Here is a 14,954-nt window from a genome sequence, read left to right on the forward strand (position 1 = left end):
GTCTCGTCTTATTTTTTACACCTATTTAACCCTTACAGGAAATGAGTAAGGGGTTTTGTGTAACCCTGTACCTATTCCCTGAGTAAAAATTCTTATACTCACTTGTTTAAGCGGTAGGAACGTTTAAATGCATTTTTAAAACCATCTGTGTAAACCCAGCCTAAAGGGACAGGTGTTTTCCCTGCCAGGATGGTAAAGTTAACATTATAAATTCACACTTTTAATCAGTAGGACTAATTTGGAGTGTCAAATCCTGATATTGGACTTTTTTCAGTGAATAAAAAAAATTGCAGCTCTCAAGTAATCCGATGCCGCCTAAAGCCTAGGCAAAGATGATATTGCATCCTTGTGAATCATCAACACGTGTAATGTGGCTTTTGTTTAAATTAGGACACTGCCCGGTAGAATTACCATATGATGAGAATCTGAAAAGTTCATGCATTGATTAGAAAGAGGCCTTCATATGTAACAGCACAAATATGGCTGCCTGTTGTAAAAACATAATTACAAACTAAATAACAAAACAAGATTTTGGTATACATTGTCAAGCACTTATAATTACAGAAAGATAGTTATGTTATTGCATGTATCTACATTTAAATAAGATGAACTAGATCATCTTTAAGATCCAGAGACCTCTCTGTCTATGCTGTGTCTGACATTCTCCCATTTTTCCAAGCTGGTTGTGTAATTTCCTTCCAGCTGGATTCCCAAGTGGAATATGTATCTCTGCCCAGATGATACAGCTGCATGGCTTAAATCCATCAATTGTAATATACATACTCCTGCTAGTTGGGACGATCACTTCTTAGCACAACTCCCCTCCTATTTAAAAAAAGGTTAAGATGAAATGCTCAATGATCAACCAATATATTGGTGTGTGTTATCTTACTGGCTGTGTAGTGTGGCAGACCTTCCTCATCTGTCACTAATTGTGATGTGTTCATGTAGTGGTACAATGGAGCAATTATCAAGTGCAAAACCAGCTCTGTATATGACAAGACTTCTCTTTTGGCAGCAGAAATATACCATTTTGGGTCTGGAAGTGCAGGGTCAGCAAACAAAGGAGCATTTTCAAAACCTCCACTCATCATACATAGATGCTGCTGTATTAGAAGCATTCAGCTGTTCATATAAGAAAGCAAAATATCATTTCAACCTTGCTTGATTTTACTACAGTTACACAGTCAGGTTCAGAAAATAGGACAATATAACAACATAGATATTTCTCACAAACCCAACAGAGTATATTAGATAAACACAGACAAGGCTATAAAATGTTACTGCTTGAGGGCTCATCATACCCACAAGATCACATGTAGTGTAGAGTGCCATTTTTTGTAATGCAGGTGTATGTATCTCTTTTCGCATATTCTCACAAGAACAATTGATCTAACTACGCTAGTCATTTTATGGCGTGGAGTCTTATCCAATACCAGTATCACTGTCCCACTCCCTGGCCAGACCTTAGTTAATGTCTAAAAAAAAAAGGCTTCATGTTACAGGGGTTGCATTTAAAGCCTAAATATACTTAGTGGATGAACTTTTGCTATGTTATCGCAATATATTAATGTTATAGGTGTATATGTAATAATAGCAAATTTAGGGCAGTTAGAGCCAACAACTAGTTAGATACAGCTTTAAACGCCATTTAGTGTTCGTTTAGAACAAGTTTTTTTATGGATTTTCTATTGGTTTGTGTGTTTCTATGTGTATTGAAACACTGGTTTTTATTTCATCAATGTTTTTTTACATCTATATTATTGTTGAAATATTAATTATCATCTGAAAGTGAAACCAAACAATAATATTCCCAATCCATTTTTCATATTTTTTTTTATCATTAAAGACTTTTCTCAACATTTTGCCAGTATTGATATATAGATATTTGTAGTGTCACCTTTATAGTGCAGGCTGCTAAGATAATAGTTCCGTTATTAGAGTTAACCAAGGACACACTTCTGTGGATAAATGGGAGCTACCTTAACTTGTTAAGGCCTCCTGGGTGGTTTCAGTCCTATTTTGTTGAAAAGTCTTGTATACAAATGTTCAAATAAATTCATACAGGACTGCTACCTGGTTGAATAAAAAGCATCACTGGGTTGTTACTCTGATCGCCTTGGGGCTCTTCTAATGTAATCATATGAGCTCTGCTATACTTTTATTAGCTGTCCTCTGCAATTTATTGATTAGGAATGGTGTTGGAGTTTTATTTATCCCACTGATAATTTTCATGGATAAAACTTTCTGAACTCAGACCAAAAGGAATAAACTTCCCAGGTCAGGAGATACCGCTTATGAGAAGTGACCACTTTCTGGGGACAAGCCTTAACAAAGTCAAGACTCAAATGAGCCATTGGCCTGTACTTACCATACCCCCTGTACTAGAACCATCTGCAGTTGCATTCTGAGATGCAGAGAAAATGTTTGGGTGAGACTGCCAAGTTCTGGAATTCGTGGAAGGAAGACACCCCGTGTCCGACAGCTTGCCTTCCTTTGGGCCCTTAAAAATGTCAGACTGTAGGTACCAATTGGAGACCTCTAGGGAGGACCAGACAGGATGCTTTACACCTTTATGGTTAACATAGGTCTGCTTTAAGCCCCCCATCATGCACTGGTTTATAAAAAGATCCCTTAGGTATCTCTGTGTACAACAAAAGGAAGCATTCGGGGCATAGCCGGCATCCCCAGTGAGAAGAGTCCTGGAATGAACCTCAAAAATACGGGTTGCTGCGTTCTAGAAAAAGTAAACACAGCTCTTGCAGTTGCTTTGTGAATTGTACATTCCCACTTTGCTTCGCTCTTTACTGGTCAGTAAGAAAGCCCATCAAACTTTGTGTTTTCACCATTCAGTGTAGGGATTATATTACAGGACACACAATTTCCAAAACTGCATGTACATTTAAGCTATATAGTCACATTCAGAATTAAAGGCATTTGTTCTTTCCATTAGTTTAATAATCTGTCCTTTTAACTTAAATTCAAGTACAAAATCTACCCATGTGAACCAGTCCCCTTGTAAATAAATGACCTAATAGTGACTGCATATAACCACAATGTGAAATGGACCAAACACATCAATTTAAAACTCTTCTACACTTAAATCTGTAGAATATTAGGTGAAAAACATGTGCCGCTAAAAGTGAAACTGTGATGTGTGGTTGGGTTTTGGGCAATTCAGTATTTTTAAACACAAGATTTTAAAGTTGTCAGGCAAATAAAAATGTTTGTGTGATAAAATGTTCCCAAAATGGTAAAATGGTCCTGATGTTGCTATCCGCAGCTTTTTGGCTTCATGTTCACTTTGTTATAAAATATATTATTTATCCACTGAAATCAAGATCTGATCCAAATTACACAGCTGAAAAAAAAATTGTTTTCACTTCAGTTTTTACTTCTTTTTTTACTTTATGTGTTCTCCGGCATAAATACCAGAGGCATACATTGTTATCATAATGAGATGTGACAATCAGAGCTAAGCTGCCCATAGATGGCTTAGTAAAAGCAAACAATGCCCCTGATTTGGAGAATTGCTAGTAACTATTGAGCCATTTCTTACCATAATGAGGACCTTAGTCACTCACTGTAGCTCGCCCTTGTGTAAAATCTCCTTGTGAGCATACTGCAGGCAATCTGTGTGAAAGACATCTCTGTGTGGAAGAATCCTAATTCATGTGACTCGTCGGCACTGCCAGGGAAGTCTCAGAGTCATGCAAAGCCATGTAGATAAAAAATTGAAAACCAGGAACAAACTTAAGGCAGAGCTGTAGCGAGATAATCAGGGCTAGCATGCTGTTCTGTGCAGTAAAGTCTATAAAAAAAAAACAGACCTTGTAACATGTCCCATAACCTTGACAAAACCTGCAATAGACTCAATGGGTGGCCCCATTACTACTGTATGTAACGAATTGCCTATAAAACAGCTGGAATGGGGTGTATGTGCTGAACAAACATTTTTTATTAAGGTGTAAAAAAATAGTGGAAAGATAGGTAAAGGACATAATTGAGCTTTAAAGGGTGAAAATATTGACAGTAATTTTTCACTCTCTGGCAGACAGCATAGTGTGAATCCTTTCCCTGCCACTTCTGGGTTGGTGGCCTTTGTTGAGTCTCCACTGTGTCATGGCTGTAATGGCTGGGCTGTAGAATGTTGGCTTGCTCGGCAGTATAAAGGCTCCTGCTTCCAGTTGCAGAACCACTGATCTGGAATAGATATATAAAAAACATTCAGGCAAGACCATTTTATGTCACATATGGTGGACGATACTCATTGTTTGTAGGCCATGGACTGATACCAAATTATACAGAAGGTTTTCAACCACCCCCTTCCAATAGACCCTTGGGAAGCTCTAACAAAGAGCCGTTAGATAATCAATACACAATTCTAATCAGTAACGGCTTTTTTTATGGCAACAAAGAAAACCATTGTGAAAGCCTAGAAGTCCCCAATTCTTAACACCCAGATGATGAAAACCAGAGTATACATTTAGCGAAAAAATAACTGACACAAGACTTAACAGTTGGAGGATATTATTTCCCTTTGGTATTTATTGTCTTATTTAAATCTTTTACATGTAACTGTTTGAAGTATCTTGTGTCTGTCTTGTAATGACCTTCCACTCCCACCAAGGGTTCCATATTTTCCACCCTCCCTACCTTTTCTTTCTCCTTCTCTCTACCCATCACATGTATTCCTCAATAACAATAGCAATAAACCTCCCAGGGTTTCTTGATTTTTTTTAGCATGAGTAGCTTCTGAAATAACGTTTATTTCTTTAGGGAACCCCTACTATAATTACTATATCCGCAGATCACAGTACATTAGTGTGGATGTCAGTGGGAAGAATGTGTCCAACGTTGTTGATCTTTGGGAAGATTGACACAAAAAGATTATTGGTGTCACTTCAACTGACCTGATATTTAAAAATTACTCAATGCTCAAGGAACCCCTAGCAACCTCTGGAGGAAAAACCTAGCAACCTCAATCTCCACTACAAGTCTTCCATACAAACCTCTGTAGGTCAGCAGTGTAGACCAGGGGTCAGCAACCTTTACTATCAAAAGAGCCATTTTGCCTCCTCTTCCACTAAAGAAAAATAGTCTGGAGCGTCCCCCACTTGCACCTACATTTTTGGTTTTGTACATCTCCCCATTCCAGAGGAATTGGGGTTCAAAGGAGGGGGATGTCATTGTACACACCCATTTGTACACGCCCAGTGGTAGATTTATTTCACTGGTAGAATTTTTTCATTAGAACACCAGATAGGGAATCCCCCTCCTCCGTAGTGTCTTGGGAGGAAGGGGATCCCCCATCAGAGATCTCCCCGCGGCAGCCGAAGGGAGCCACAACAAGGAGGCTGAAGAGCCGCATGCGGCTCCGGAGCCGCAGGTTGCAGACCCCTGGTGTAGACCATTTCTGTAGAAGCCCAATGCCCCGTACAGAGGTGTAATCACTATAGACAGGAAAGCGGACGAGCGATGTACAGACACCTCTGTTCTATAGAGAGGGGAGGGCGAGCAGAAGGGATTGCTCACGTCAGTTGTTTAGTAATCCATCAGGAGGGATCATTAAATGACGTTGTGGGACAGCTGTACAGACGCTGGATTTTTGCACCAACAATTGTTGCACGGTTGTTGTCAAATAGTTGAAGCAATGAAATCTAAAGCTACATACACGGTCCAATGGTTCTCGCCCGATAATCGGCTCAGGGCCCATATTGGACAACAATTTGGCGTGTGTACAGTGCCTGTCATCTGAACGACCGTCCTGGAGGATCCACGGACGATGGACAACGAACGATCCTAATGCAAAGGAAGGGGGAGAGCTTGCAGCAGGGTGCCGCTCCGTCTTTCTCCCCTCTGCACAGAGCAGACCGTGCTGTATGTACAACACTCGTTCACGCATCGTGCAGTGCTTTCACGATCCTTTCCAACGACAATTATTGTAGCTTGAGCGTCTGTGCACAGGGTTATTGGTGTTTCTTCAAATTGCTTACATGATCATTACCCCATAAATTATACTACTCCATGTGGAACTACTCTGTGAACTGCATGGCTATGGAATTATTAAATAGGATTTATATAGCACCAACATATAACGCAGCGCTGTACAATAAATAGGAGTTGCACATAACCGATACAGACAGTGACACAATGTGATAGGGTTTTCTTTTTATTGTTTTCCATTTATTAAAAATCAATAGGAAATAACAATATAAACAGAATAATACTTGGGATAATTTGTAATATTTGCATGTTAGTATTACATAACAATGGTATTCAGGTGCTCCCCATTATCCTGGCTCAGTTATTTGCTGCAAATATTATAAGGTCACTGTTTTCAGACTGCGGACATTCCATTTAGTTCAGTTCTCCTTTATAAACACGTTAGTTTATGACATCACGTCTTCCTCCATGGCCATTCCCATATCACCTTCACAACGTTCGTTACAATGTTCCTTATTGTGCGGGATGCACCTTTACCATCACATGTGACGTCATATGTCGCCATATTTGTTGAGGTACTATAGGCAGCCGAGCACATTATTTGCGCTTGCGCCAAATTTACTCCGCCATATTGGAAGTGTCACAAGTAGACCGCCATGTTACTTGTGGCAGAGAGCGGCATTAAAAAAAGATATGTGAAAGAAAGTAAGACAAAAGCGGGTGATAAGTTCTGAAGAACGCTACTCCTGTAAAAGTCTAATTTTTGTCTCTTAGCCGCCATGTTGCTTGAGGCACTACGGACGATTTGTCCGCCATGTTGGTGGTGGAAATAAAATCTGAATTTTTTTTCTATATTCTGGGTTAGGGGCGGGGCGTCCTTCTAGAAGGGTAGAGTGTAAGGTGGCGTGGCTCCACCCCCTGCACTCTGCTCCTGGAACGAATGGCTACTACACAGGGATTGTGGGCGGGGCGTACGGAACCCTCACATACCGGATCTCTGACATACCGGATCCGGAAGCTTGCTTGTCCCAGTCCAAATCAATACAGGAGAATAGCAAACCAAATGGTCAATTTGCATTCTGCTAACGGAGAGCCATTTCCTTTGTTTTGGGTATTAAAGAATTCATCTTTCCGGGTGTCGGTGCCTGGGAATTGTATTGCTGCAGACTGAGCCCCTTCCACCGTTCTTTGGATGATGAGCAGCCGGTTGATGAGGAGCTGTGCTGTGGTAAGAAGTCATTATGGTGTCATAGATGTAAAGCAGCACACAGGGGAGGTGTATTGTAGTCTGCTGTCAGCATTGCAGAATGAAGTGAGGAATGTGTCCTGGGGGTCTGTCCATCCAACCCCCCATAATATTATTATTATTAGTAGTAAACAGGGATTATATAGCACCAACATATGATGTAGCACTGTACATTAGGGCTAGAATGGCAGCCGGCTTGTATGATCTTTGGACCAATAAAGCCAAGCTGGCTGGGGGGATTTTTTTATGATTGCTGTGGGCTCAGATGTCAATTTTCTGGAAGATCCCCCTCCTGTTGTGTGATACCTCCCCCACCGACTAGATTGTAAGCTCTTCGGGGCAGGGTCTCCTCCTCCTGTGTCACTGTCTGTCATTTAGACCCCCTGTTTATTGTACAGCACTGTGTTATATGTTGGCTGTTTAATAATAATCTCCATTGGTAATGTGGCCCTACAATCTGCCCCGGTGGTGCACCCTGACAATGACAGATCTGCAGGGCCCCTCTGACATCTGTCTGCAGACTTGTGTATGGTGTCATCAGGAAATTGGGGAAGAGCGCTGCTGCTCAGGGTGGTATGGATTAGTTGTCTGAGATGAGCGGAATCCTGCGCACGCCTCCTCCATCATGCAGGAAGATTTGTATGTATAACGCCTGGATCTGTCTATAAATGTTTTAGAATGAACAGCAAAAAGTAAAATAAGGAAAATGAGAGCGTCCGTTCTCAACCTGTAAAACCTTAGGAATCCGGCTGGGGGTTATGAGCAATTCCTGACTCCCAGATAAGGAAGCATTGATTCCAGTTATCTTTGTCGTTATTTTATGTGGAAGCATAGTATGTTGTTGTTATTAATAAACAGGATTTATATAGCGCCAACATATTACGCAGCATTGTACATTAAATAGGGGTTGCAAATGACAGACAGATATGGACAGTGACACAGGAGGAGAGCACCTGGCCCGAAGAGCTTACAATCTAAGAAGTGGGGGAAGTATCACATTATAGGAGGGGGGGATATGTAATGGTGGGAAATAGTGATAGTTTCAGAAGAAGATTGGTAGGCAAGTTTGAAAAAATGGGTTTTGAGCGCTCTTTTAAATAAGCAGAAAGTAGGAGCAAGCCGAATAGGACGATGAGAACCATTCCAGAGAGTTGAGGCAGCTCTAGAGAAGTCTTGTATCCGTGTTTGTGATGAGGTTATGAGTGAGGAAGTCATTAGTAGGTCATCAAAGGAGTGGAGAGAGCGGCTGGGGGAGTATTTTATTATTGGGTCAGAAAGGTAAGTGGGACAAGAGATGTGGAGGGTTGTGAAGGCAAAGCACAGGAGCTTGAGTTTGATTCAGGTGAAATGGAATGAAATGGAATGAAATGAAATGGAATGGAAGGTGAAATGGAAGCCAATGAAGAGAACTACAAAGAGAGGCAGCAGATGCTCCTACTAAGCACCGATGTATTACATTCTTACCACTGACTAACAGTGCAGGGAGTGTTAAGCTGCGTACACACTGCCAATTTTTGTCGTTCGAAAGGATCTTTCACGATCCTTTCCAACGACAAGGGACTACACGATGCATGAACGGTGCTGTACATACAGCACTGTTCTGCTCTATGGAGAGGGGAGGGGGAGAGCGGCGGAGCGGCACCCTGCTGCGCGCTCTCCCCTTCCCTTTCATTAGGATCGGTCGTCGTCCATCGTCCGTGGATCCGGCAGGTCGTTCGGACGATGGACGACACCGACTGTACACACGGCAGATTTTCGCCCGATATTTGGCTGATGCCGATTATCGGGCGATAAAAATCTGCCGTGTGTACGTAGCTTTATTCTCACTGACTTCCAGTTCCGGTCATTCTGCAGTGATCACCATTGTAGGTTGGCACCTGTTTTTTAAGAGTTACTGGGTGTAAGGCTGTTGTAGAGGTTCTGTCACACACCTTTAGCAGCCTTTAAAACCTTGTGATTATAGCTCAAACCCCCTGCTGTTATGACATGTAAGGGCTCTGACACTTCAGGAAGTGTCAAATTGTGCCAGTATAAACCCCCCTCCTTTTTCTTGTCTCTTATTGGCTCGGTGGGATGGTCTGCTTTACCGGCCAATAGGAATGTACAGAGGATAGGAAGGGTCTGACAAGGTGCATTACTATTAGAAGGTGTCGGATCTTTTGCAGTAATTTTATTATTATTAAACAGGATTTATGTAGCACCAACATATTACGCAGTGGTGTACATTAAATAGGGGTTGCAAATGACACACAGATATAGACAGTGACACAGGAGGATGAGAAGAGCTTACAACCTAGGAGGAATTCATTTGAAGGGTGACATGAACTTTTTCACACCATAACATTTGTAATTCTGTGCAGTTGGTGTTGCAATTTAGTCTGCAGACTCTGATGCAGCATGGTCATGTTTTCACTGATGACTGAATAGTACAGCAGAATACTGTATTCAATAATTTCTACAGCCTCTGGTTTAGCGTTAAAGTAAATCTGTGCTTTGTCTGTGTAGGGAAAACCAATAGTGATGATCCCGCTGGTTGCTTCTGCTTATTTTCCTTTTGCTTATTCTTCTCCCTGAGCCCCAAGATGTGACTTACACGGGGCTGAGGATTCTCTTTACGCTCTCTGTGCCAGATCCTTGATACCAATCTATTCATCAGGGAGGAAGGGTAGTGAGCTGGGCTCATAAGTCATTATATAAAACGTTGGTTAACTCCAACTTCTTTATTTTAGTATATTATGTGTTTTATATCTTGATTTAAAACACACAATTACTTCCAAAGCAAGCAAATGACTGGTGCTCCTGTTGTTCTTTTTTCATTTTTATAGCAAAATCTGCAGGGCAAATTTTGCTTTTTTATCGGGTGCTCATCCAGGCAGCATTACAAAGCCCTCTTACACAGCTACATCATCTGACACTATTCTGACCGGGCCCCTGTCTTAGCTTCATATGGTGCATGCCAAGTAAGGCTGGGTACACACATGCAATATTTGTCGTTGGAAAGGATCTTTCACGATCCTTTCCAACAACAAAGACTGCACGATACATGAAGGAGTGCTGTACATACTGAACTGTTCTGCTCCATGGAGAGGGAAGGGGGAGAATGACGGAGTGGCACCCCTCTGTGTTCTCTCCCTTTCACTTCCATTATGATTATTCGTGGTCTGTGGATCCAACTGGACGGTCATACACGAGACGGCTGTACACACAGCAGATTCTCGTCCGATATCGGCCCTGAGACAGTTATTGGACGAGAATCATCTGAAGTGTGTATGTAGCCGAGTATATCATTTTTGTCTTTAGTATAATGTAACTTTGCAACAACCAAACATCTATGGGCTAGGAGTTTATTTTGGACTTTATTTCCAATCAACTGCTGCCAACAAGAATCAGGCTACTGTTTAGACTAACCTGGTAAAGTTTTGGTCAACAATCTATATCTAGGCCTTTGTCATTATGGCCATTTATTTAGGTATGAATTTTTTTTTTTTTTTAGTGTGGACACCTTTGCAGTGTGTTAGAGTCCATAGTCATGAGAATAACAGTCTCTCAGAGAAGCTCACAATCTAACAATCTAATATCATTACCATTGTCATGGCCTAACAAAGTCTAAAGCTACATACACACCTCCAGTGGTTCTCGCACGATAATCGGCTCAGGGCCGATATCCGACAAGAATCTGGCGTGTGTACGGCGCCCATCAGCGAACGATCGCCCTGGCGGATCCATGGACGATGAATGATCCTAGTGCAAGGGAAGGGGGAGAGCGCCCAGCGGGGTGTCGCTCCGTCTTTCCCCCCCTTCCCTCTGTATAGAGCAGAACGGTGATGTATGTACGGCACTCGTTCATGCATTGTGCAGTCCTTAGTAGTTGGAAAGGATTGTGAAAGATCCTTTCCAACGACAATAATTGCACGTGTGTATGCAGCTTAAGGCCAATTTGAAGGAAAGCCAATTAAGCTACCAATGTTTTTTTGGGATGCAGGAGGAAATCAATGCAAATTCAGGAAGAACATACAAACTTCATGCAGACAGTACCCTGGTCAATATCCAGAGAACATCCTATGAAAATATGAACAAGAAAACAAAGTTTGAACTGCAGAAACAATAAAAAAATTAAATGAAAAAAAAAACAATAAAAAATTAAAAATCATGCTGAAGTTCAGTCCAGAAAATAAAATCACGTATGATATCAGACTGCATAAAAGCCACTGACCGGGCTTTAATTTTATACAGAAGAGAACTTTAGGATTATTATTCCTAGCTATTGGGAATAGTAAGTATAATCCGCTGATAGGGCAATCATTGGGTAAGCCCGTTGGTTTACCCTGTACAGGCTACAGAAATATTAAAATGATTCTTTATTTTCAAACAATAACTAAGTGTGGTGAGGGGATAAAACTTCTGTCAGATTTTTATTTTCATCCCCTTTATGACTAAATGTTCTTATCAGTATCACCTAGAAGTGCTGTGTAAGTCCAGGTTCTGAGTTGTCACCAGAGCCCAAATAGAGGGGAAATCTTTTCATGGCAATCAGTGCTATAAAAAGATGTTTTTTTCACATTCTGTTGAGCTTTCAGGACAGGAAGTTAAAGTAAACCTCCTCTATAACAAATAGGAGAAAAAAATCAAAATTACAGTTGTTTCACTCTTTTCTTGTTCTTTAAAAAAAAAGAAAATTGATGACTTAGGATTCGCTTTAGGTTCACATGGTTGGCGTGAATTTTCTTTTTTAATCCAGGGGAACATTTTGCAACTGGTTTCTCAAAATGTTATGAAGGTGGAGTTCTCAGTTAAAAATGATATAATCATTAATAATAAACTGTTATGTTTTGACAGGGGACATCTTGGAATATAGATCCGTGAAGATGTACTTGGGGATGCTTCGACAGTAACCTCGATGAAATGTATAATGCTTAAAATTGGGTAAGGAAAGCTTTGGAATGAACATGGATTCCCTATTTATCCATAGTTTTTTATGTAGTTTTTTGCCAATGCCATCCCTCTCCCTGCAGTTAATAAACATGTATAGCTTTTTTGCAGTTGTCAGACAGGCAGTCATGACAACAATGTCATGGGGGGTCCTAAATGATAACACTATGAACATTATGACATATTAGTACTAGTCTCTGCAATGTTGTACTGTGAGCCCAGGCCAATGTGATAAAACACTTTCATGAGGTGTCCTGGGCATGCAAAAAATAGATTGAATGTTGCTGGGCTTTCTTTATTCTAATAGAGGATGCTGAGGGTGAGAAGTACATTTTTTTTCCAGCATGAGGGTAGCTCAGAAAACTTCTAAACCAAAATTCTCAATCATTTCTAGATGCAGCCAATCCTTGTTTCTATCAGTTTTTCCATATGTTAAATCACTAAAACAATGTGATTGTTATATCTTCATCTACAGTCATTATTTTATAGTTTCTGCCTTCTCTCCTGACACATTCCTGAATTCTGTTTGCTGTCCAAACACATTGGTAAAAGACTGGTGATAAGGCACTGACTCCTTCAGTTCGTTACTACTGTGTGTTTTAATTTGTGTGGAATTCTTTAATGACCGTTTAACAGAACGGAGTACAGTAGACTCTATCCAGCCTAATGTGGCGGCAGGGTAGGACGGATAACAAAAAAGCTGGATAGTCCGGAATTCCATTAATAAGGTACTATACTCACCTCAACACACACATAGGCCAGCCATCCTCTCGCCGCACCTGCGGACATCTGGCACAGTCCTGGAGAGCAGGCAACAGGGACATCTCAATGTGCACCATGCAGGAGCACCGCAGCAGACACCCGCCCGCACTGCCTCGGCATTTTATAATGGAGATTTTTTTTTTCCGGCCTCTGTACTAAGCCGGATAGGCAAGAGCCAACTGTGATTTCTAACTATTTTCTTCTGTTGAATTTTTCTCCAGCTGATGTTCACAAGGAACAGTGTCACGTGATGTATGAAGGCAAACACATACACTTTTCCGAGGTTGACAATAAGCCCCTATGCTCCTACAGTCCCAAACTCTGCAAGCAGAGGAGACTCAATGGCTATGCCTTCTGTATCCGACATGTTCTAGAGGACAAGACAGCCCCCTTCAAGCAATGTGAATATGTGGCCAAGTACAACAGCCAGCGCTGCACCAACCCCATCCCTAAATCAGAAGACCGCAGGTATGTCAAGCTGCCTCTATTATCAGCTGATGTGGCACCCAGCTGCCATCGTCATTATATGTAGAATAATGTTTTAAAGTAGAGCTGAAATTGCCCAATGGCATAATAATAGGCTAGTATGCTAGGAAAGGCAAAGGATATTTGGAAGTGGTATTAGGGGTTCTTGGCCCCACAATTCTCATTAAGGCACCTGGCCAATGCTCTGATTTACACTGCTGTTTAATACTTGGGCTTCTTGTAGTAAAACACCTGCTCGTATTCTGTTTCTCTAGTACATATCCCTCATTTTAATGTATTTGCTGTTGGTCAATTTACAGTGGTATATACATTTCTTTTTCTTGGTTCACAGCCAAATTTTTACTGTCAAAAGCAAGTTATCTGTAGGCTTTGTGTATTTTTAATGTTGCTGTTGAAGCTGTAAAAATACACACACACACACACACACACACACACACACTCACTGTGAATTGTTGTATTTTTACCCTATTTCAACCCTCTGCAAATTGAACACCGGCAAAAATGTTCAACGCTAGGTGTTATCAGTTTACATGTCATCAGTTTTAGACCTGTAACAGTCTTGTGCATTCTTTGCAAATATGGAGAGCATTTGCTTCAATATGTAATTCATGCTTTTTTAGTAGGCAGCAAGCACAGGCATAAATAAATAAAATTGTCTTTGCTGATTGACTAATAATAATTCTCTTCTCTTTCTATGCAAAAGGTACTGCAATAGTCACCTGCAGGTACTGGGGTTTATTCCCAAAAAAGAAAGGAAGAAAAAAAATGATGCACTGGAAGATGTAAAGGCTAGGAATCAAATGGAAACCGTGGCCTTCAGCTTAACAGTGCCCACCCTGGCCTTGAAGATGCCCAATGGACTGGATGGGATGACCCTTTCCCCTCCTGGGGCGAGACTACCCCTCCACTACCTGGAAACAGACTTGGATGATTCTTTTACTGTGGAGGAGGAAGAGGAAGAGCTTAGAAAAGGGGCATCCATAAAGAAGAAGTTGCAGAGCAAGTTGGCACAGAATCGGCAGCGCCAGAAAGAGTCTGAGATTTTAAAAGTTCATCAAGAGCACTTTAGCCCTCACCCTGCACCTTCCCAGCTGCAACCTCTGTCTCTTCAAGAGCAGCAAATGCTGGTACAACCTGTACCAACATCGCTGAAATCTACTGGGCCAACACAGAGCTTGACTTGTACGTCACCTCAACCTCAGAATACCAGCTTACCAGTACAGGGAGCATCGCCCGTAATGCACACATTAGCACAAACAAGAAATTTGTCCAATAAGAGACCTCTTTCTGCCACACCGCTCTCTACAGAACCGCCACGATCTGACAAAATCCAGGTGACTGCATCAGCCTTACCAACATATTCCTCCTGTGTCAGTCGGTTGCAGCGACTGATGAAACTGTGCACACATAAACGGCAACTAGAGACAGATTTGTTCCCTCATTTGGGTAAGTCTCAACGCTGACATGAAATTAAAATTTTCTATTTTAGCTCTAGTGTCTCCTATGACAGCTATTGTCAATCGTGAGTCTAATGATTTGTCTATAAAGGTAGTAATTTAGTCACCACTGTAAGGGCCACCAATTT

At 41.3% G+C, this 14,954-nt stretch overlaps 1 protein-coding gene across 1 annotated transcript in view; it reads left to right on the forward strand.

Moving 5' to 3' along the window:
• The first annotated feature begins 6,907 nt into the window (after positions 1-6,907).
• The window catches only part of INO80D (INO80 complex subunit D), a 25,786-nt gene continuing 17,739 nt past the window's right edge, over positions 6,908-14,954 (forward strand). The window contains exons 1-4 of the mRNA XM_072418712.1: positions 6,908-7,174; positions 12,029-12,115; positions 13,105-13,351; positions 14,073-14,815. Coding sequence (XP_072274813.1) covers positions 13,134-13,351; positions 14,073-14,815 — 961 coding nt within the window. The 5' untranslated portion in view covers positions 6,908-7,174; positions 12,029-12,115; positions 13,105-13,133. The remainder of the gene's footprint in view (positions 7,175-12,028; positions 12,116-13,104; positions 13,352-14,072; positions 14,816-14,954) is intronic.

The sequence above is a fragment of the Pyxicephalus adspersus genome, chromosome 7 (assembly GCF_032062135.1).
Source record: "Pyxicephalus adspersus chromosome 7, UCB_Pads_2.0, whole genome shotgun sequence".
Classification (NCBI taxonomy): domain Eukaryota; kingdom Metazoa; phylum Chordata; class Amphibia; order Anura; family Pyxicephalidae; genus Pyxicephalus; species Pyxicephalus adspersus.